At 39.1% G+C, this 22889-nt stretch overlaps 1 protein-coding gene across 6 annotated transcripts in view; it reads left to right on the top strand.

Annotated features, from left to right (window-relative positions):
* Positions 1-13008: 13008 nt before the first annotated feature.
* Positions 13009-22889, top strand: part of Tenm2 (teneurin transmembrane protein 2) — a 942842-nt gene continuing 932961 nt past the window's right edge. For all 6 annotated transcript variants that reach the window (XM_059270357.1, XM_059270356.1, XM_059270355.1 and 3 more), the window contains exon 1: positions 13009-13234. In XM_059270357.1, the coding sequence (XP_059126340.1) occupies positions 13009-13234 (226 nt within the window). The remainder of the gene's footprint in view (positions 13235-22889) is intronic.

The following is a 22889-nucleotide window of genomic DNA, read 5'->3' as shown; positions in this document are numbered from 1 at the left end:
GGATGTAACTGTGTGGATGCTTTTGGTTAGGACTGCAAGCATGGAGAGGCGTCTTTGCTTTTAACAATTCATAAAACCCACAGACAGCAAGCAGATTCTGACAATGTGCTCACCATTTCCTGTGCACATGGCTCCAGGGACCCGAACAGATTCTAAACAGCAGTCCACGATGCTCTGGAGCCGGAGAGCAAAACACAATTGTGAATTTGCTTATCCTTTCTTGCTCTGGACATTAACCAGAGTTGGCTTTTTATCCCCAGACATATCAATATAATGGCACAGGGGAACAGGAAGCAAATTGCCTTTGACCTCTTATTTACTGGTGCATTAAATTACCCAGCCACTTTCTTCCACTTTTGTAGATTTTAAAGCAGATTTTCTTAGGTCCACTCAGAGGTCACAGGATATTCTGTCTCTAAATATTTTGGAGTGTATCTTTGTTCGGAATTGATCTTACATGATTCTAAGAGAAGGTACTAGAAATATCAGAGAGCTAGTTTTCGTGCTTGATCCATCATACTCCTACTTGGGGCTAGAAGGAGGCAAAGCAAGACTCTCAAGTCTATCATCTACTTCAGATTTACTCTCTCTTATGTCTGGGTTCTATATTACCTTTCCATTGGTACTTTCATGATCTTTTAATAAGCCACTTACATGAGGGAGTTCAAATCCAGTATAAAGGACTCTGAGAATGCAATTCTTTGGTTGTCTTAGGATAGACAAAATTGTAGGGGCCTAAAGGATAAAGAGAGAAGACATTGTTTTGTTGTTGTTGCTATTTAAGTAAAAGTGCCTGCTATATATAAGAAACAAGATGACTTTCATTCAACGTGTGATCAGAAAGAATAAATTTTTCTACACGAAATTCCTGATTGAGCTACTAATACATATAGTATATATGTATAATTATATATATATATATATATATATATATATATAGAAAATATGTATTCTAAATATGATCATCTAATGGAACTTTTTAATTGAAATTCTAAGACAGATATGACACCAGCTCAAATTAGGAAACAAGAAGTTTGACTTGTGTGTACTAATTCCAAATACCCACTAGATAAACTTTGTCAGTGCTTTGTCATGAGTTTGAAAAGGAGAAGAAAGAGCCCCTCCAACCCCAGGATTCAGAATTAATAGACTCCTAAGTCAAGTTGAAATATGGTAGTGGTTATCTCTCCTTCCCATACTCCCCAAAGGTCTAATGTCAGTTACAAGATAGAAATCACTCAAGCGTGTTGAAACAATAGCCAGCCATAGCCAAAGAGGTGTAATAGAGTGATGCAAGTTTAAGCAACCAGTATTATTATGCCATTTTGACATAAAGAACACGCTACATCAACCTATGAAGTGTTCTTGCACGCATTCACTCTCATCCTCAAACACACTTACCGACACCCCGACAAACACATGTTCACATGTGGAACTGGCTGTCAGTGATTAACAAGTCAGCCCCCTTAAGTAGTAGGCTATTCCACAAAGTTAATGGTGAACAGTGTTACAGCTCACAGGATTAGTTAATTAGACAAAGGCTTGCAGGCAAGGTCTCTGTAGTCTGTTCTGCTAAAGTGATGGAACCCACTTAGGCATCTGATGAAAAAAGCAGTGTGAGCACTGTTCAAGAGAGGAAATGTGAAATGTAACAGAATCAAGCCCCAGCATAGCAGTAATGAGCTGGCAAAGGCAGCAGCAACCGATGACTGCCTTTTGTCAGTGGTGGGAAAGGTGGAAGCTTGGGGAAAGATTTATAATTTTGGTTACCATCTTTCTGAGTGCTTCAAGGCAATTTTAATTACTTTTCAGAAGCAAGCTCTGAACGTGTCTCGCCACATGGACTGGTGACCTCAACTCTCAAGGACGTTGGGCTAAGAATGCTTTCCCATAGTAGACAATAAATATGCCTTATGAAAGGTTGCTATGTGACTAAAGGGGGAGTAAGATTAAATCCTCTTATTTTAGAATTACCTTAAAAAGTATGTTGGCAGATGATGTTTCTTACATTGTAACTCTTTATGATTCTCTCTCAGTGTCCATAACAGCTTCATTTTTTTCCTACATGCCAAAGTTACAAATACTAAGAGTCTACAGACCAATCAACTAGTTTAAATAAATGAATCAGACTAGCTATAAATCAAAAAGCATGATACAATGATCGTAATAATAACTTTAGGATGCAGAGTATATCAGTTAGCAATATCAGTTGCTATCAGCAATGTGAGTGGGTTTCCTTAGCAAGTACTTATTTCAAAACAAATTTTTGAACTCAGATATGCTACTGGATCCTTTTTTTCTTGAATAAACTTTTTTCTGTAAGTGTAGATTCAAGTTTAGTCAGAAGCAACCCAGGATGATGGGGCCTGTGGAAGGTTTCAACCAAAAGCAGCATCTTGCGGACTATAGTACTAAGATCACAAGGATAACGATGTTGGCATAGTCAAGATCCGCATTTGTCTTGCTAATGAACTCCTTCCACAGCCTCATGTCAGACATCGTTCATTCCCTGGTACCCTGCCTAGCCCTGGAAGGCACTTACTGCAATCTCTTGCTACCATTTCAGATATGTTTATACATGGAGCCATGCAGTTGGCATACATTCTCTTCTTGGTTGTTGTATGTATGTATAGCACATTCCTTTTCATTGCTGAACAGGATTTGCAGGCTTCAGGTTAACCATAATGTGTTCAACCAGTCACCCATGGAGGAACATCTGGGTCGTGTCTGGTTATGGCTATTATAAATGAACATTTTTTTCTACAAATATCCTTGTTGAAGTTTCTGTGTGAGCATACATTTTCCTTTCTCTTAAATAAATGCACAGCAGAGAAACTGCAGGGTTGCATAGTAGTTACATGTTTAGTGGGTTTGTTAGTGTTAAGCTGTTGCTAAACTGACTAAGAGTGGTTGTAGGATTTAACATCCGGCACATGTATGGGAGACCCTGCTTCCTACATCCTCCCAGTGTTTATTGTAATCATGGTTTTCTTTAGGGGTTCTGATAAATCTGTAGCAATATCTCACTGTGGTATGAATTTCCTTTTCTCTTGGGGCTGATAAGAGCATGTTTCCATGTATGTATTTGCAATTACATGTCCTACTAAACTTCTTTAGCCAGCTGTCCAACTGGATGATCTAAATTTGTTTTCACAGTTGAACATGTATATATATATATATAATTGTATATATATAATTTAAAATACATATAATATTTGGGTTGCACACATGTTCTCTCACTCTATAGGCTGTCTTTTTAAAACAGATTTATTTCATTTCATAGACTTATTTTACGTTTAATTATGTGTATATCTGTGAGTAAATATATGTACTTAGATAGAGGCACCCAAGGAGGCCAGAAGGTATCTGGTTTCCTAGAGCTGGAGTTACAGTTGGTTGTGAGCTGCTTTATAGGGATGCTGGGAACCGAACTCTGGTCCTTAGGAAGAGCAGAAAGTAATCTTTCTGAACCACTGAGCCACTTCTCCAATCTCCTGACGTGTGTGTGTGTGTGTGTGTGTGTGTGTGTGTGTGTGTGTGTGTGTGTATTTGCATGCACGTGAGTACAAGTGCCTGCAGAAGCAGGAAAAGGGTATTAGATTGCCCTGCAGCATAAGTAGCAGACACCTGTGATCCACTAGACTTGGATGATGGTTACTGAACTCGGGTCTTCTAAAAGAGCAATATGCACTCTTAGCTGCTGTGCCATCTCTCAAGTCCCCTACACATTTCCTTTACATGCTCTTAACATGTCCCTCATAGAGGAAAAAAAGTTAACTGGAAAGAAACTCAACTATATTCACTTTTCCTTTTAGAATTCTATATTTGATATAAAGTCTCAAGACTTTTTTCTTTTTTTAATTAAGAAATTTTTTTTATTCATTGTACATACCAAAGATCCCCCTCTTCCCTCATCCTGCCCCTCCAGCCTCCCTCTCCCAACCCACCTCTCATCCCTTCCTACAAGAAGTTAAGACCTCCCATGGGGAGGTACATTTAGTAGAGGCAGGTCCAAGCCCTTCCCCTGCCTCAAGGCTGTGCAAGGTGTCCCATCATAGGTAGTGGGCTCCAAAAGGCCTGCTCATGCACCAGGGATGGATTCTGATCCTACTGCCAGGGGGCCCCTTAAGCAGATGAAGCTACACAACTGTCTGGCTATGCAGAGGGCCTAGTCCAGTGCCATGAAGGCTCCACAGCTTACCCCAGTAATCAGACCCTATTTTCTTAAAACTACTATCATGTTTTCTATTTTTTTCTGAAGCACCTATATTTTATTTTTTACATTGTTAGTCCACATTCAGTTGTTCTTTTATAAAATGAGAAAACAGAATTGAGTTTTCCTGCTCATGGGTATATCTACCCACCTACCCTTTGTTACCACCAGAGCTTTCTTCACTGAATGACTTTGGCACACTTCTTATAGAGCTAATGAGCATATGGATGTGAATCTAAGTTCTGGGTTCTAGTCTGTAAATATATGTCTCTATCCCTCTGCCAAGTCCTAAGTATAGGAATCCTATAGGTCCCTAAGGTTTAAATTGAGTAGTTTGAGACTTCTCACATTCTTCTATTTAAAACAAAATTAACGATTCTAGTTCCTTTGCCTATCAACACAATTTCACTATACTATTGTCTATGTCTAAACACCTGTTTCCTCTGGAAATTCATGTGAGTTTCAATCAATCTATGTATTTACTTGAGAAGAACTGTTACTTTATTTGGCTGAGTCGTCCAACCCATAACCTGATACACATTTACCATTTGCTTAGACATTTAATTTCTTTCACCCTGTTCTATACAGTTTCACAAAGTGATTTCTGTGTCTGTCTTATTACATTTACTTCTCATTATTGCACTCTGAGTGATTGTAAGGAGCATTGTGTCTTGATTCCTGGGACCTATGTGTTCATTGCTGGAGTACTGAAATGCAAGTATCTTGCGCATGTTTAGTTTGATACCTGTGACCTTAGCACACTCACTCACCCAAGTTCTAGGATTTTATTATAGATCCCACGGATTTTCCCACAGGTATTATGTCATTTGCTAACAGGGTCAGAGTTACAATGTTTTGTTTTTCTGGTCTGCATGCTCTAAGATCTAGCATGGTGCTGAATAGGACTGAGGAGAGAGCAGTTTCACATACCATGTCTTTGGTCTTAGAAGCAAAAGACCAGGTCACCTCTAAGTGTCATGTCAGCTACAGGTGTAAGGGTGTGGTTGTTGCTCAAGTTGAAGAAATCCCTTCATTTTTTACTTTTGAGGGAGAGTGTGTTCTGGATGGATGTAGACTTCTGCCAGATGCTTTTCTGCATTGATTACTAGTGTCACATGATTACAACTCTTTAGCCTAATACCAAGACAGATTATATTCTCTGGTCTTTAGCTACAGATCCAGTTCCTATCCCCAGAATAAGCCCATTTGTCATGGTGTGCAATATTTTTACAAATTACTGAATTCTCTTTGCTAATATAAGGATTATTATATATGTATTTCTGGATGAGAGAGTGACCTTTGGTTTCCTTTTACCCCTTCCTACCTTTCTTCCTTTGTGACTTAATTTTTTTATTTCCGATCCTACCTCCTTCTCTTTCCCTCCTTTTCCCTCCCTCCTCTCCATCTCCCTTCCTTCTCTCCCTCCCCCCTTCCTCTCTCCCCTTTCTCCCCATCTCCCTCCCTCCCTTTATTCTTTCCCTTCATTCCTTCCTCTGCCTTTGTCTAGTTTGGGCCTCAGGGTAATCAGCTTCATAAGGTGAACTGGAAAGTTCTTCCCTCTTGTGAGTTTTTCAGGAGAGATCCTATAAATTTATTCTAATCATTCCTTCAACATTCAGTAGAACCTTCGAGTGAAACCACCACCACCTGTTTAATTTTAGTGTGAATGACATAATTGAAAGTATTTAACGATCAGGTTGTTCAAGTGGCGTAATTCAGAGTGGGTGAAAGGGTATACTTTGAGTGTTTTGAGGAATCGGTCCTTTTCATCTTGGTTCTCAGAGTGCACATCTGATTGTGGTATTTGAAATCCTCTAATTGTCTTGTTCCGATGAACAGGTCCTGTAGCAGCACCTGTTGGTAGCTTGTATCATCTAGACATTGTCAGGCTGACTAGAAGTTTGTCACTTTTATCAATCTTTTTTTTTTTTTAAATCGACATTATGGCTTTTCTCTTGTGTTTTTCTGATTTTCAAATTTATTAATTTTTTGACTCTTTGGTATTTCCTTTTGTTCCTTTGAGAATCTTTGTCTGGTTATCTTTCCTAGTTCTGGACATTGAAGCTAAGATTCCCAAACTGGAGGCTTTCCCTATTCTCCAGTGTATAGATGTAGATCTTTCATTTCGCTCTCATCCCCGCTGTGACTGGACACAGATTTTGATATGCTATTTCATTTTCATTAACTTTAATGTTTGTGCTGGCTTATCTTGAGACTACTTCAGCCTGTGGATTATTTAGACAACTGTTCAGTTGTCAAGGGAGAGTCTTACCTCTCTGTTTTTCTTCAGTTTGACTGCTCTGATTTCAGAGACTATAATTAATGTGTGGGGAGTAGGTTTTCTTTTCATTTTGAGACTTCATTTATGGTCCAGGATAAATGCTATCTTCATGTCACATGTCACTCCTGAAGAATTTATTATCCTCTGTTATTGGTTAGACTCTGCTGTTTGATGGTCTTCTATTGTGTCCTTGATGTTTTTTACATGAATGGTCTACCCATTTGGAGGACTCAGAGAATAAATCCTCCAATAATAATTGCGACTTTGTCTTCCCTTTCTTTTCTTTCTTTTTCTCTCTCTTTTCTCTTTTTTCCATGTATTTTGCTCTGTCTTTTGAATACATACTTACTTAGAATTGTCGTATGTTTGCGAAAATTGATCCTTGTATGATCATATAATGCCCTTCTCTGACTCTGATAATTCTCATTGCCTATTAAGGCCATTTGATGCAATATTAATATAGTCATTCTTGTTAGATTTTAATATTTGTATGATATATTTTTTCTTTGCTTTCAATATACCCATACTGTCACAGTTATAGTGACTTATTGGCAGCATAGATTTGGGTCACTTTTAAAATTTGCTCATCTATTTTCTATCTTTTAGTTGATATATTAATACAATTTATATTTAATATAATTATCACTTTGTTAGGGCTTAAGTCAGGCATTTTTTATATTCTATTTATTATCCCATTCTCTATGTTCTTAGTTTGTTTTCTCCTTTCTTGTGAACTACTGTAAATTTTGATAATTCCATTTTGACTTATCTGTAGATTTTGAGTTCATCTCTGTGGATATAGTGTATAGCAGTTTTGTGTGTGTGTGTGTGTGTGTGTGTGTGTGTGTGTGTGTGTGTGTGTGTTTGTGTCTTCTCACAGTCTACTTCATCTATATCTTATTATCCAGTGAGATATGGAAAGTTTAGCTTGTTTTTTGTTTGTATGTTTATTTTCAAGAAAGGCTTTCTCTGTGTAGTTTTGGTTCCTGTCCTGGATCTCGCTCTGTAGACCAGGCTGGCCTCGAACACACAGAAATCTGCCTGGCTCTGCCTCCCAAGTGCTGGGATTAAAGGCACGCACCACCACTGTCCTGCAAGTTTAGCTGTTTTGACATCCCTTTACTTTTCACATTTTAGAATAATTTCTTAAATATGACCTTGACATAGATTTAGAATCACATCAGAGAGTAACATATTTTTTCACCATTGAAAATAATTTTGTAACCTCAAAGGAAGTGTGTGTATTTCATTTTCTACACCTTTGCTTCTTGTGTTCCCTCATCCTTTCTGATATGTCAGATCCTCCCTTTTGTGGATTCCTTTGAGTTTACAGAACAGTTTAGCCACTCTTTCCAAACTGGTCTGCTAGTGATGGGCTACTGTGATTTCCTTCATAAAATTATCTTGACTTCTCCTTCTTCTAAGTAAGTGTTTTAACAAGATACAGTGTGAGGAGATGAACTTCTCCTTCATGCCCTGAAATATATTGTGGTATCTTTCCTGTTTACCATGGTTCCAGTGAGCATTCCACCTTTACTTAAACTTAAGTTTTTCCCTTGTAGGTACATCATCTTTTTCTTTTTCCTCAGTGTTTTCTGGAGCCTTTTCTTCATCTTCCATTTTTCAAAAATTTTACTATGGTATGTATGATGCATCTGCATATGGATGCATTTGAATGTATCTGGTTTGGGATCCATTCAGCTTTGAGAACATTCACCTTAATAATTTCTATCAATGTGGAGATATATATATATATATATATATATATATATATATGTTTTCTATATATAATTGAAAACTTTTCTGTAGAAATTATATATTTTTTTTTTACATTCTTTCTTCTCTTCCTTCATTTTGCTGTGGAGACCATATTTCTTGTGTGTGTGTGTGTGTGTGTGTGTGTGTGTATTTTTAATTGTGTATATTTCTAATAGGAGGGATCTTCTTTGTATTTTATACTTGTTGAGAATTTCTGTTTCTCTGGTATAACTTTTTTTTTCTCACTTAAGTGTGTTCCTAATTTCTCGTTGAAGCAATTTGATAACCAGTTTAAATTGTTATCTTGGCATTGATCTATGTTGAGTGCCCTTTTAATTTTTTTTTCGACAAGGTTTCTCTGTGTAGTTTTGGACCCTGTCTTGAAACTCACTCTGTAGACCAGGCTATCCTTGAACCACAGAGATCTGCCTGTTTCTGCCTCCCGAGTGCTGTAATTAAAGATGTGCATCAACACTGCCTGGCTATCTGTTCTATTTTTCATCTAACATGCTTCTTCTTCTTCTTCTTCTTCTTCTTCTTCTTCTTCTTCTTCTTCTTCTTCTTCTTTTAATAACAAGTGATTTTGTTTTTATACCAACAGAGACACTTTTTTTATATCATGTTGTGGTGTCAAGTTTCTTATTCAAACCTTCTATTTTTGCTGGTTTCTTACAACACTGCTCTGGTGAGGGAAGAGAGACACTCCCTTATTCAGGCTAAGTTACCTTTTAAAGAGACAGGAGTTCTTTTCAGGTACTTGTTTTGGCTGTAGTATAGGATTGGAGGTTATGGACCTGCACTGATTTTCTCTGGGTATTGGGGATAGAATGGTCTTGGTACTGCTTCATGCATGATATCTAGTTATGCTGCCAAGGGCAGAAGGGGTCATTGTCCCTTTCAGATGGTTGAACACTTCACTTCTCATTAGACCTCTCCCAGTAATGGAGTCAGAGGCGAAGCTTCCTGTACTGTGCAGGTGGACGACCAGATTCCCTTTGAGAAATGAGCTTCATTGTATCCTGCAAAGGATGAAAATCATGGAACACTTTGGCCTTTTGGAACCATTTTGCTTCAAATGAGGTGCCTCACTGGCATGGTATCATGATTTCCAGATGAAGGTAGAAGTGAGAATATCACCCCCTCACACACCACTGGGTTGCAGCAGTAGGATGGTTGAAATCTAAAGGCTTTATTTTTTTATTAGATGTTTGTTTTTCATAGTCTTTGATACAGAGGAATTGATTTTGTCAGTTTTTCCTTCTTCCTCATCCTCCTCTTCCTCCTCCTCTTTCTCCTTCTCCTCTTCCTCCTCCTCCTCTTCTTCTTCTTCTTCTTCTTCTACTGCTGCTGTTTCTTTTTATATATTTTTTGTCTGTTCCCATTGCTGGTTGGGGATGTCATCTCCCTTTCCTACACCTCTGATATGTATGGCACAAAGAAATTGTACTGTTTCATGGATAGTGTAATTGGTACTTTGGTGTATTCTCTTTGCACCATTCAGAATTTTCTTATATTGTTTTATGTATTGAGTTTATTATTTTCATCCACAATTTATGAGGAAAATAGGGAAACATGCATATATATCCCATCTGTCAAGAAGTACTTTTCTGGCCTCTTGACTCTTAAAGAGAAGCCAGAGATTCAGATTTTCATATAAATTCTCTTGTTTTGTTGTTTTTCATATTGACAATTTTTAAATTTGCAACCAAATGCAAAACTGTTCATTTACTGGTTGTGTTCACACTCTGCCTAGTTCCTGAAGACGTTAGGTTTCCATAAATTGTGACTAATTTTGTGTTCATTGCATGTAAATTTCTAACACTTATTTGGAGGGGCTACTGCTGACAAACTCAGCTTAGTGATACAGAGCTGAGAGTATTAGGGAAAGAACACTGGATGACTAAGGCAGGTATAGAGATGTCCAAACCCAATGACCCTATACTTTACTAACAGATAATAAACATTTAGGCTCCCACTGTGGGCATGGTTTTATCCAATAAAATACAATAATAAAATAAAAGCATGTAAAAATATACAACACAGAGCAAAAGCAAGAGAGAACCTTTTGACACAATGCAAAGTGGAACAGATAAATATGGGAATTTTAAGCTCTGCTACGTTGATGATATTAAAATGAATAAACCTAGTGGTGACGCAAAACAGAAGCAAGTTATGAAACTGAACGATAACCTTCAATCTTCAAAACCACTGTGACTCTGTAGTATTAGTGACACTGTCTTGTTTTTCTTCAACAGACTGAAGGTATTCTTTGATCAGCTAGTTTAAGCTCTGGCCTGTAGGAGAACAGTGGCTTCTGGGCATTATCTACTATCTCCCCATACTGCCTTATGCAAGACTCTGACTACATACCCGAATGGAGTATTTTATAGTCAGAAGAGTGAAACATGTACTTCTATCAAGCCCTATTCACATTCTAGGCACCACCCTTGGGAAATTTGCTATAATACTGTTTTACTTTTAATGAATGCCCTGTGAAGTAGGTGTTGTTATTTTCCATTTTGACTAATTGAGGAGCCAAGTTACAAGAGTTAGACAGGTATTAAACAAGAATGCTGGCTAGTGAGTGGTCATGGTTAGATTGGCATCTGCTAAACCTCAATGACTACACACTCAAATAGACTATGCATGAATTCCAAAATCATGCTGAAATTAAAGACAAAGGTTGACTTTTTGTTTGTTTGTTGTTTTGTTTTGTTGTTGTTTTTTTTGCCATTGGAAATTACATCGATATAATGATAATTGAATTGATTATAGCAAAACTATTTTCCATGCCAATGTCAGTGTCCTTCAAAAAGGTCCTAAGGTCTTGACTAGTGACTCTCAAAGGTGTTTCTTAACTTACTGACTGAGGAACTCCAGACTCCGGGAAACTATATGGTTTGTTATCTAAGCAACTAGGGCACATGAATAATTGTTCCTGGGGTTTGTAACAGGTGTGCACTCTTTCTCATTGCCAATTGTTAAACAGAATTTTCTACACTTCAGGCAGTATTTGATAAAGTGGACGAAGGGTTTATTTAGGAGGATCCTGGAGATAAAAGGACTCTATATGAAGAGAGAAAGAGAGAATGACTTCATTTCTGGTGTCTCTGGCCCCATGCTGTCTACACTACTGGTCACACAGCTTAGTCCTTTTGTACACAGAGATGTCCTACTTCAGTGTCTAAATAGCCAGTGCAGAGCAGGGGGCTTGAGAACTGCAAATCTCTTCCCCAAGTATTTCCTGACATATTGAAGAGGCAGTGAGCAACAGTAGCCTGGAAAAAAATCATTACCCTGGCTCTGGGCCTTATTTTCCAGTTTAATTAAAATTTGTGTTTGTCCATTCTGTCCAGGCCCTGGCCCTGTGGTCCATGCTATTTTGCATGGCAAATGAAATCAGTAAGAACCTACCATTTGGATCTTGGTGTGCCCAAGCATTTTTGTTGTTATTCGCTAGGCAGAAGGTTAGTGTTTTCTCAGTGATACTTGGCATACACTGCCAGGACAAGGGCCAGTTCATATGTTAGAGACGTTCCTTCCCATCCACTTCTCTATCACATGCGTTTTTCCCTTTCTTCAATGGGCCTCATGGCCCTGGGAGGGTCAGTGTAAATTCAGGTTAATGAAGAGGTGGTTATGTGGGATATGAATCTCTCAGTAAGTTCTCTTGTTGATGGGTCCCTGGGAAGGAGTGGCTAGCTGTTTTCAGATTTAGATTTCCAACTGAGAGAACACGGGTTGGGGATTACTGAAGACTGACTGAAGAAATCAGGAATGGACTGAGGAGAAGGCTCCGTAGGTAAAGTTCTAGCATTGCAAGCATGAGGACCTGAGTTTGAATCCCAAGAAGCTGTATAAACCTGGACACCATAGCACTCCCAGGGCTCAGAGAGATAGGAGGTGGAGCCAGGAGAACACACAGCCTCTTACGGCCCACCTAGCCTGGGAGTACAAAACAGAGAAAGACAGCAGAGGACCGATACCCAAGGCTGTCTCTGATCTCCAAAAGTCTACTGTGTGATTGCACATGTGTGAATGCACACACACACACACACACACACACAGAAGATGATTTACATGTCATCAACACCTGTATTATTATTATTCTCCAGGTCCATTGCAGCAATTTAATGTTAGTTGAATAACCTGTTGTCAAAACAAATCACTAATATTTTCAAATGTGCTCCTATACTTCACTTTTTCTTTTGTTCCTTCCTTCATTCCCCTATCATCCTCTCTTCTTCCTACTTCCTTCCTTTCTTCCTCTTTTGATATTTATTTTCTCAGTAATCCTTCTAAACCAAAACAAGCAAACAAACAAACATCCAGTAATGAAACAGAACAAAGTCAGTTTGGTTTTGATCGACTTCATAACTAGATCTTCTACCCAAGTGACAGGCTTATCACTTTATTTGTGCACATACAATCGGGAAATGAGGCTTTTTGTTGTTTCTTTCCCTCATAGCTATTAAACTCAACAGTAAGAAAATAAATTGATTGTCTAGAGTTCTGTGTAGACTGATGGTTTAAGGACAAAGCTTTTCCCAAAGAAGTTGTGCACGCTGGCAAGTTTCCCATTTATGTTTTCACTTGAGTCAGAACTGAAGGAAGACCTCACTGCTTGTAATCACAGTCTGTTACTTGTTATTTACTTGTTTTGTTACTTTTATGCTTCTAGGTGGCTAAAGTGAAAGGTGCCAATACTCCAGCCTGCCCTTTCTGAAAGTCGTGGAGTTCTGTTTCATCTGGAATAATGGACGTAAAGGACCGACGACATCGCTCTTTAACCAGGGGACGCTGTGGCAAGGAGTGTCGCTACACCAGCTCCTCCCTGGACAGTGAAGACTGCCGTGTGCCCACACAGAAGTCCTACAGCTCCAGTGAGACCCTGAAGGCTTATGACCACGACAGCAGAATGCACTACGGAAACCGAGTCACAGACCTGGTACACCGGGAATCGGATGAGTTTTCCAGACAAGGTAGGTAGCTCTGGCCCACCCATTAGACTCCAGCCCCAATCCTGGCCTGCTCAGTTGAATGGTGATGACTGAAGTTGATAAACACTGATAGTAAGGCAAGTTAGCAAGCAATTATCCAACAAATGCTTGGGTAAAACCAAACCTTTGCCCTATCTAATTCCTGTGGGCGAAAAGCCCCTTTTTGTTATCCTGGACACTAGATTCCTCAACAATATGGTAGTTGCTTTCAGAGAACCGCCATGATAGGTTTCTTAAGGTGTGACTTGGCGCACGTCCTTGGCTTCATAAAAGGTATTGCTGAGACAGAAATCTCTGCCTGGCAGATCTGGTGATTTCCCACTCTTCTTTGAAGCTTACTCTAAACCTCTAAGAACTCAGTTTGACTGCTCCATCCACATATTGGCATTCCCAGTCATACTCACTTTGAATAAATGATGTATATGTATTAAAAGACATTTCAGCACTTCCTGGGCACAATAATAGTAAGAAATACACACACACACACACACACACACACACACACACACACACACACACAGTGTGATGCCAAGTCTAAGTTCTGTTTTTATTTCCATGTTTCAGAGTCTAAGTGGGAACATAAACATTTAGTCCAATTGCACCCAAGCAGTTCTGCCTTTGCCCTTACCAAGACCTTTTATTGCAACGCCTCGGTTGATTTAAGAAGACTTCTCTCTCAGACACAAACAGTTGGCATTCTCTTCATGTCCAGTAGCCATGCAGGATTCCACTGTCAGTTGTCTAGACATGTGAACTGAGGCCGAGCAGTGTGGAGGTCAGAGTCAAAGTCTCCCTTGCTCTGCACTGTGCTTCTGGAATGCCGGCCAAGCGTGTGCTCTGGTCACAGTCATGGCTCAGCAAAACTAAAAGTGAATGCACAAGCTGCAGTAGCTGCCCTAGGTGGGGTCACCCAGCAAGCACCCGGGGACTTGGCCCTGTCCAGCTGGGTGAGTGCATCATTTGTTTTGTAATACCGATTCCTGATTTCTTTCTCTGTCCTCGGCAGCAAAGACTGGGATGAATTTAATTCATAAAGAGATAACCACACATGGAATCCACCCCTGGCTTCTTAGATTCCTCATATTCTTATATTTTACTTTTTTATTTTATAGAAAAATGTACATATGTGCAATTAAGTAGTATAGTGTCCAAGATTGATAAATGGACAGGCCAGATGTTGTTCTGAGAATAAGTTCAGATACTCCCATTTGATCCTTGCTCCTGTTGTATTTAACAAAATATTTTTTGAGAAATCAATGAACAGTTGAAATTGCTTTTCTTGTCATTGTAGACCTTTGTAGGAAACAATTTTTATTTGATCTTTAGTCTTATTTTTCTCTGCATCCTCTTCATGAAAATGACATGTACTGATGCTCCAGGGGAAGACAGGGCTGTCTGATGACTAAATGCCTTTGATCTGTGAGTAACTTCAACATGTGGTTTGTTTTATTAAGCTCACACCTGGCCCCACGTAGCGGACAGTGGGGAGTGGAAGGAAAACGGGAAGGACTCCTCGTTTAATTAATGAGCAGAGAGCTCACATTATGAACACAGAGAAATTAGGATGCCTGCCATCGTGTCCAAGGGCATTGCTAAAATAAAGTCACATTTTTGAAAGTGCAGCAGACCTGCAGTGTGGTTGAAAGATTCCGTTTCCTGTCATGGCTTTTGTGTCATTTTTGTGTCCTGTAATTCTAGGCTGAAATAGACGAAGCTCTTGCTCCTTAACCCCATGGAAGGTATACCTTGGCTTCTGGATCATGAACCAAGCTGCAGCTTCCAGGTTATTGTTGAGCTGAGGATTTGCTTGTCACCCTGTTCCTTATTGATATTTACATCACACAAAATCAAGTGCTGGGATTTTATTTTCCAGTATACTTTTTTTATTCTTCCTGTTTCATCACGGGTCCCTCCATTGATGATAATAATGGAAGTAGCATGGCCGTATCAAGCTCATGGCTTTGCAATTAACAATTCACACATGCCGTGTGTTGTTATTGAGTCCATATTTGTTTGCGTAATGTGTTTGCATGAATTAAAAACTGTGCAGTCCAAAAGTAGAAATGAAAAGGCATTGGGAAGTATTTGCATATGTAAGTGCAATTCCTTCTGAAGGCATCTATGAATTTATGCATGAAAATGTAGTCAGAGGCTGAGTGGATCTACTTTGATGGGTTCTAAAATTGAACTCTGCAGGAAGTAAATAAACGCATATTTAAGGAGGGGAGTAACTGGAGATACAATCTGGCTAGTGGCACATGCAGCTTGTGACTGAACCACTACAGAGAGGGTTAAAATAAATTTTATACTCAGTAATAACAATAATTTTTAAATGCCATGCCTTTTACAGTTTATTTTCTTATTCATGAAATCAAAATGCAGGATCATCTCCGTACTTATTAGCCTAGAGGCACGTTAGCAAGGATCATAGTGGGATCAGCTCCTACAGTCTCTTTATTTAAAACCCAAGACACTGATCATAAAACAAACATGCTTCTCACATACAAGCAAGTTTGGCAAACACACTTGGTTGGCTCTCCAGATGCTCCCATAGAAAAGAATTGCCATCCAATAAAAGTGATGTGGGGGTCCAGGGTCCTACCTTATCCAGCTCCACAAGCTGGCCGGCTGAGAGATCAAACAGGACAACAGGCCATATCCCAGCAGGAGAAATGGGCCAGGCGTCCCCAGGAGAAGCGTTGGAAGCTCCTGTCAAATTGCTTGTACTCTGTTTCCAACACAGATGCCTTCTCTGCCTTCTTCTAACATTATCTCTCCTCTAAATTAGAGACATGTAAATTACCTGTCTGGTTTCCACCTTGGTGTGGTGCATTCTCCTGTTGTGAAGGGAGAGAATTGCTGACCTTAGGTCTTGTGGCCACTGGAGTAATTACTAATTAGTAAATGACTAATCCTTCACTAAATAGCATTCAAGTAGTTCTGGAGTTAATGCGCATGACAAAAGTAAACAGTGGTCTGACACCTGGTTGCACTGAACCCCATTGCCTCTCAGGAAACAGGTTCTACTTTGAATAATGGAGGTCGGCCAAGTTCCCTAGCAGTTTGCATGAGCCTGTTCTTGTGGACTGTGAAGTTCCGGTGCAGAGCAGTGTGATATGCAGCTGTTCTGCATGGCTTAGGAACCTTACCTCAGACCTGAATTCCTTCTGCTTCTGCATATCTATGTGACTACACCTTTTGTCTGCGTTCTGTGCTCCACAAGGATGAGTACATTGTTTTAGTTAACATTCAACAGCAACAAGAGGAAAAGAATTCTACCAGTCCTCGAGTACATTGTGTTAAGTGCCAATCCAAGCATTTGACTTGTATAAACTCAGTGCTCACAATGTTGTAAGGTGTTGCTCATTCTCCCCTGCCCCCCTCTTTTTTTTTAATAGATTAGGAAACTGAGTCATGGAAAGATTAACTGAATTATCCAAGGTCAGGTACATAAGAAGTGGAGACAGTTTTCACATATAATGAGTCATATTGACGAACTATGTTTGAGTTAACAAACAAAACCCAATGATTAGACCTCTAAAATCTGGTGGGAAGGACGGTTGATGTTCAATTTCCAACTCTTTATGGATGAGCACTTTGAAATTTTTCTTAATCATGTAGGAAGTCACTACTACCTCAAGCCCCAGCCTTCATGGTCTGTAACCCTATTATGCAATTCTATTCTATAAGCACCACTCTTTTAGACTTCCTGGCATTGATCCCTCCTACAGCACCTTTATACTAAATGAGCCATAGGAAACTTGCTAGGAAGGAAAACTACACTAGCCTCCAGCAGAGGTTCCCTACCATTCCTTGTAGTCATCACCTATTGCCCAACCTCTCAACCTGAAATGGTGATCAAGAATGCTGTAAGTTTAGGATATGAACAATATTGGTTACCTAAGCAGAACTGGCAGCTTGCTGTGTAAAGCTGTGCCCAGTGGACCAAAAGATTCACTCTGGTGTCTATTCCTCAAAAAGCCTTCCCTTCTAGTTAGTAGTTCAAGTCTCTTGGGGGGGGGGGGAGGGCAAGATTGAATTCTTCTGTGTATCTCAAGCTGTTTGGGACAAGGTTAAATAAAGAATTAGGGAAAATTGGATTTTTGAAAGTTTGCTTTTATTAGCTCAGTCAGTTCTAAAAAAGACAATATATGTCACTAACTAATGTACTTTAGAAATGTGTAAACACACATATGCACATTTTAAGCTAAGTTTGTCTGGGTATTTTATAAACTATATTCTCACTTCTGATATCTTTAAAATAATTTATGCAATAAATTTTGCTCTGTGTAATTTGGCATAACATAAATGTAGCCCATGTTAATGAACCAGAAATTTATGATCCACTAGCAAGCTGGAGACACTTATCTGTATTGATTTAGCTGACATTAGATAGAGAAGGTACTTTGGATACCTTGGATACATTGGAAACCTGTAAGAATTCCTGTCCACAAATCTCTCCAAATATCTCTTGTGAATATCCTAAAATCATTGCTGTGAAGTGGAAACCCCAGCACTTTTATTTAGCTATATGGAACAACCTTTAGGTTTTAATGAGGTTGGAGGGTTCGGGTACTATTTGCAAGACTAAAATGTAACTTGAGAAGATTGCCATAAATATATTCTACTATCCCTAGGTAATACTTCTTTTCATAATACAGCAGAGAATAATATAGCATTTCCATTTTTTTTGGTTGTCTTGCTGTTTTACAAGGTCTGAAGGACTCTATGAGGAAGCCTCTATGACCTTTCAGTATTACATAATTTACAATATCCTGGTTGACTAACTCAGATTCTTATTGCTTCATGTAAGAGGCTTGTGGTAATAGAATGAAGAATGCAGAATCTATGTATACAATTTATGATAGACAATACTGTGTGTAGTACCAGAGTGACCTGCATCAAACTGAAAAAAGACTGCCACTTTCCTTTATTTTGGAAAGTTTCAACCAATTATTAATATTGGAATTGTTTCCTTCAGGTGTGCACTTGTCATAATATGGATGCTGCCCTTCATAAATTCAACTGGAGATATTACAATGACTACTATCTTAATCCTCCTATGACTAGTATAAGTAGCAATCATCCATTCTCTGACATTCCTAATATTTTAGACAGCAGAAATCTTTCATTTCCTTGCATTTGACCGCCATGACATCTTCAAACCGAGAATCCCTCTTCCTCTTCCAGCTTATTGAAAGAGTGAGGCTGACTCCCTGTAGACTATAACTCTTGTTTCCAAAGATGAACACAACTCACACATTATGTCCCAATTTTTCTAAATGAATGAATGAAATCATCTCACAACTGTCAATTGATTCCAACACACTGGAAGAAAGACACTAGTCAAACAAGTTTACACATTGCAAATAAAAAGGCTGAAAGAAATATTGTATGGTAAGGTCCTTGGACACAGTTTTATAGAGATGTAAATTTTATGATATGTAAATAAATGTGTATTTCAGGAATGAGTTTAATTAAGAAAAAACTTAATCTGTATAATCCATGATGAAAATTAACACCTTCTCACCACTTACAATTTAGGCACCTTGTCTCCTTGAGTTGATCCTTTCTGTATTTTTAGTGTTAGTATTCATTACTCTTCTAGGAATAGGTATGTATTTTCCAGTGACTTCAGTCTTTCAGGCATTGGTCCAGCAGTTATCCATCAGACAGTTGACTACTGGCAACTTCACATTCAACTTTAGATGTAAATTTTTTCCACTTATTTTCCATTTCTCATTCATTGTCTGTGGAGCTCTCAGTCCTTGGAGTTTCATCCCAATGTTTTATTCTCCCTTCTTCCTAGGGCTTTCCTTAAGACACTATTACTTATAGCACTTCAAAGGATAGTGTTTCTATTTCTCAAGACAACTTTAGTTACAAGTGGTGCTGTCCCAACTCTCATTAGCTTATGAGGAAAGATGTCTTGACTGACATTTCTAGAAGACCTAGCAATACCTTTCACACCACACTTATCTTGGTTGTTTTTTTTTTTTTTTGTTTTTTTTTTTTGTTGTTTTTTTTTTGTTTTTTTTTGTTGTTGTTGTTGTTTGGCTTCTCTCTTCAGAGAAATCTGCCTGAAGATATCTGTAGAAGACCTCCCTGTCAAAGTCCTCTTACTTGGAAACACTATGAAAAAATGGGCCTTTCCTTTTTAAAACAATGTTTTCCAACCTTCAGCAGAACATTGCCAAGAAACCTTCAGCTAGACTAGTCATTGGACATGTTCTGATAAATTTTCTGTGATGTTGGTGGGATATTTCTGAAACTCAGACCTTTCTTGTGCTTTTAGATAACAGCAAGTAGGTTTCTATTAAAGCTGAGATAATAGGATTACTTGTAGGAAAAACAGGTTCTGCTATCAAAAGTTAGAAAGAAAAACTCACTGACCTCATAACAGGTGTCCCAATGTCATCGATGCTCAGCACTGAGATCTCCCTGTGATGTTTTTCCAAATACTACTTGCACTTTGCAAATGTCCCTGTGAATATTTCTTTCTATTTAATTTACAAACTTATTTGTTTTCTCTCAAAATCCATTTGCATTGCTTTAATTGCCCAGCCTTTAGGAAAGGTATCACAACCTTTTTATCATAGGTAGTCTTCCAAGATGGTACCACAAGCCTTTTTTGTAGGTAGTCTTCCAAGATGTCTTTCTTCTTGACTTTTTGATGTTGATGGTCACCACATCATGCCCATTAATTTTTCTTCATTCATCTTAAAGTTTTGTCTTCCAATGAGAACCTAGCAATGTTTTAGCAACATACATCTGTTCCATAATTTTAGATGTCCCCTTTCCTAAGGCCTTCCCCTGATGTGTTTTGTATACTACACATTGCTGTAGGTTATAAACACTGCCTTTTTAGGGTATCTCTTCAAATTAACCACCAGATAGTAATAATAATAATAATAAAAACTATGTTTTTGGAAAAAACAATACATGGGTAAAAACACCGTCCAACAAAGGTTGGCAGTTTTGAAGAGGCATTATATAATAGATATATAATTAGATACAGTATGATAAGCCCTATGGAAAGGAAAACTTTGGATAGTTGAGAGACATCATCCTGAAAGATGTGGCCTCCCCTAAACTGTGATATCCTTGAGCATCAAATAAGAGATGAGCCATCCATGATGCAAGAGAATGGTTAGTAAAACAAACAACAAAAACACATGCAAAGGCCAGAAGTAGCAGGGTTTGGTTGTCCTAAGGATTTAAAAAAATCTGTGTTAGCCAAACGTGTGGGAGTGAAGGAGCTGGGGTGGTAGAGGGAAATAGACTTTAGTGGCATTTTAGGACATTTGCGTTGGCTTCTGTTTATAGAAAATGTCACAGGGAAACAGGATTGCCAGTGGGTGCATTGAGAGATAATGTGTTTAAGCATGCAAACCTATTGGCCTGAACCGGGATCACAGGGATGGCTGGACTTGGCTTTTCATGATGCTGCACATGTGGCGATATATCTGTTGTCCTGGGACTCAGGTTGGTGATGGCTGATTTCTCCTCCTTAGGAAAATACTGCATTTGTAATGCCATTTCCTTAAGAGCCTGGAAAGGTCAATGCTTGTAAATAACCTCAGAAACAGAAGTTCATGGATTGCTTCTTCAATTTTTTCTGGAATGGCAGACATGTACCTTAGTATAGAAGTAGAATGCTCTAAGTATTTGGAATACTCTCCTCAATCATGGTAGCTGCCTGCCTGTGTCAACAGCAAGAGTATAGGCAGAGTACCTCAAGTGGGTCTATGGCAAGGAAAGCTCTGAGAAAGATGGTATTATGTGTATTCCAATGCACAAAACAGGCCCAAACTTCAAACTTCTGAGCAGTGGTGTGTATGTGTGTGTGTGTGTGTGTGTGTGTGTGTGTGTGTGTGTGTACATTTGAGCACAAGTGAATAAACATTTTGTATCTGCCTGCTGGCAACTTTAATGGGAAAACTAAAGATGCTTGGAAGATTAAAGCAAGACTCTCTAGGAAGTGATGGCATGGGACAAGCAGAGTGAGGCTAAAAGGAGAGCTGTGGATGTTGTCGCAGCTCCCAATTCTTCCAGTTCTCCCTGTGCTGGTGCTAATCCCCAGGGCTTAAAACAGAAGATGAACTTGCTTGTGGGTTAAGATGGTTTGTGAGACTGTGACCCCTTGAACTCAAGGTGTTCTTACACCATGAAAGTGATGATGTCTAACAGGCAGTTATCTGTACAATTTTTTTGATGTCCTGGAGAGAAGCCTGAGCCGTATAGAAAGTATAGAGATGGAGGAGTTGATAGTTAATAATCTCCTGGGACTTGGTGTGATCATCTTGGCAAAATGTGCCAAAAAATAAGGAGATCCCATGAGGACTCAGACAATCAAAGGACAGAAGAAGAAAAGAACCTTGATGAGGCACTGGAATAGCCTCACTGTACTTTTCACACTGTGCCTGGCTGTGTTTGATTTCTTATTCCAAATGTCAGTTTTATTTCCTATCTCAATAATTAGAGTCAGTCTGATTTTTGTCTCCTAAGCCAGAAATCACAAGTATAATGGGCATAGGTCTTATTTGTCTCCAAAGTATGTTTTTATTTAGCCCACAGATTGAGGTAGAAAGTTGAAAAACCGAAGACATGACTCCCAAATAGAGCACTTGCCTAAATGGTCAAAGCCCCCTAGCCCAGCATCTAATCTGTAATGCTTCAGAGGTATAGTGGTAGAACCAGAGAGAAAGAGACAGATACACACACATACAGAGAGAGAGAGAGAGAGAGAGAGAGAGAGAGAGAGAGAGAGAGAGGAATAGAGATAGAAATGATAGAGACAAATGTAGTGGGGACCTCTTTTGTTGCATATGTGGAAGAACTTCAGAGTATATAGGCTCAGCAATGGATACCACTTTTTCACTGGAAACTTGAGAAAAATGTGCACAGTGAAGGATGGAGTAGTGGTCAGAGTCTGTCTCATTATGCTTTGCAGGCTGAGTTCATGGCTAGTGCTACGCCACCAACTGATGAGTCACCACACTGATAGTATTAAAGGAAACATTACATTTTCAATGTCATGTTTGAGGCTTATAATTTAATTTTCAGCTCTGGCAATCCCAGAAGCATCCCTAGAGATATGGTAGGAGGGGGCTGTAGCATGTCCCCCAGAATGAATCCATGTTCTCGTTCACTCCGTGAGCACCTTCATTGGCATGCACGCCTCACAAGCTCTGGTTCTGCTGCTGTAGTCAGACTCTCACTCTACCAAGTGACTCGATATTCCTCCAGCACGAGCTGCCTTCCTCCCCTCTCAACCTCAAGTCAGGTCTCCTTCAGTCATAAATCTCTGCTGGGAACCATCAGAGCAAATATCGAATGTGCACAAAGATATTAAAAATAACTGCAGCACAGACTTATCTAATAATGTTCAACAGCCTTTTATAATATTTGGAATATTTTGCCAAAGTTACTGTGAGCATTATGCTTAATGCATTTTCCCCAAGACAGAAGCATCTTTTCAAGAATGAAAAAGAATCAACAGAGAGAGTCAGGTGGGCTGTATTGTGTTTTCAGCTCAACCTCTTCTACTTCTCTCTCTTTTCCTTTGGCCAGAGACGGAGAATGTGAAGCTTCTCTTTGTTCCCTGATTTATGAATAGTCGGCATTTGGGCGATTG

This window comes from Peromyscus eremicus, chromosome 8a, assembly GCF_949786415.1.
Source record: "Peromyscus eremicus chromosome 8a, PerEre_H2_v1, whole genome shotgun sequence".
NCBI lineage: Eukaryota > Metazoa > Chordata > Mammalia > Rodentia > Cricetidae > Peromyscus > Peromyscus eremicus.
The sequence above is the reverse complement of the archived record's forward strand: the minus strand, read 5'-3'. Positions and strand labels throughout refer to the sequence as shown.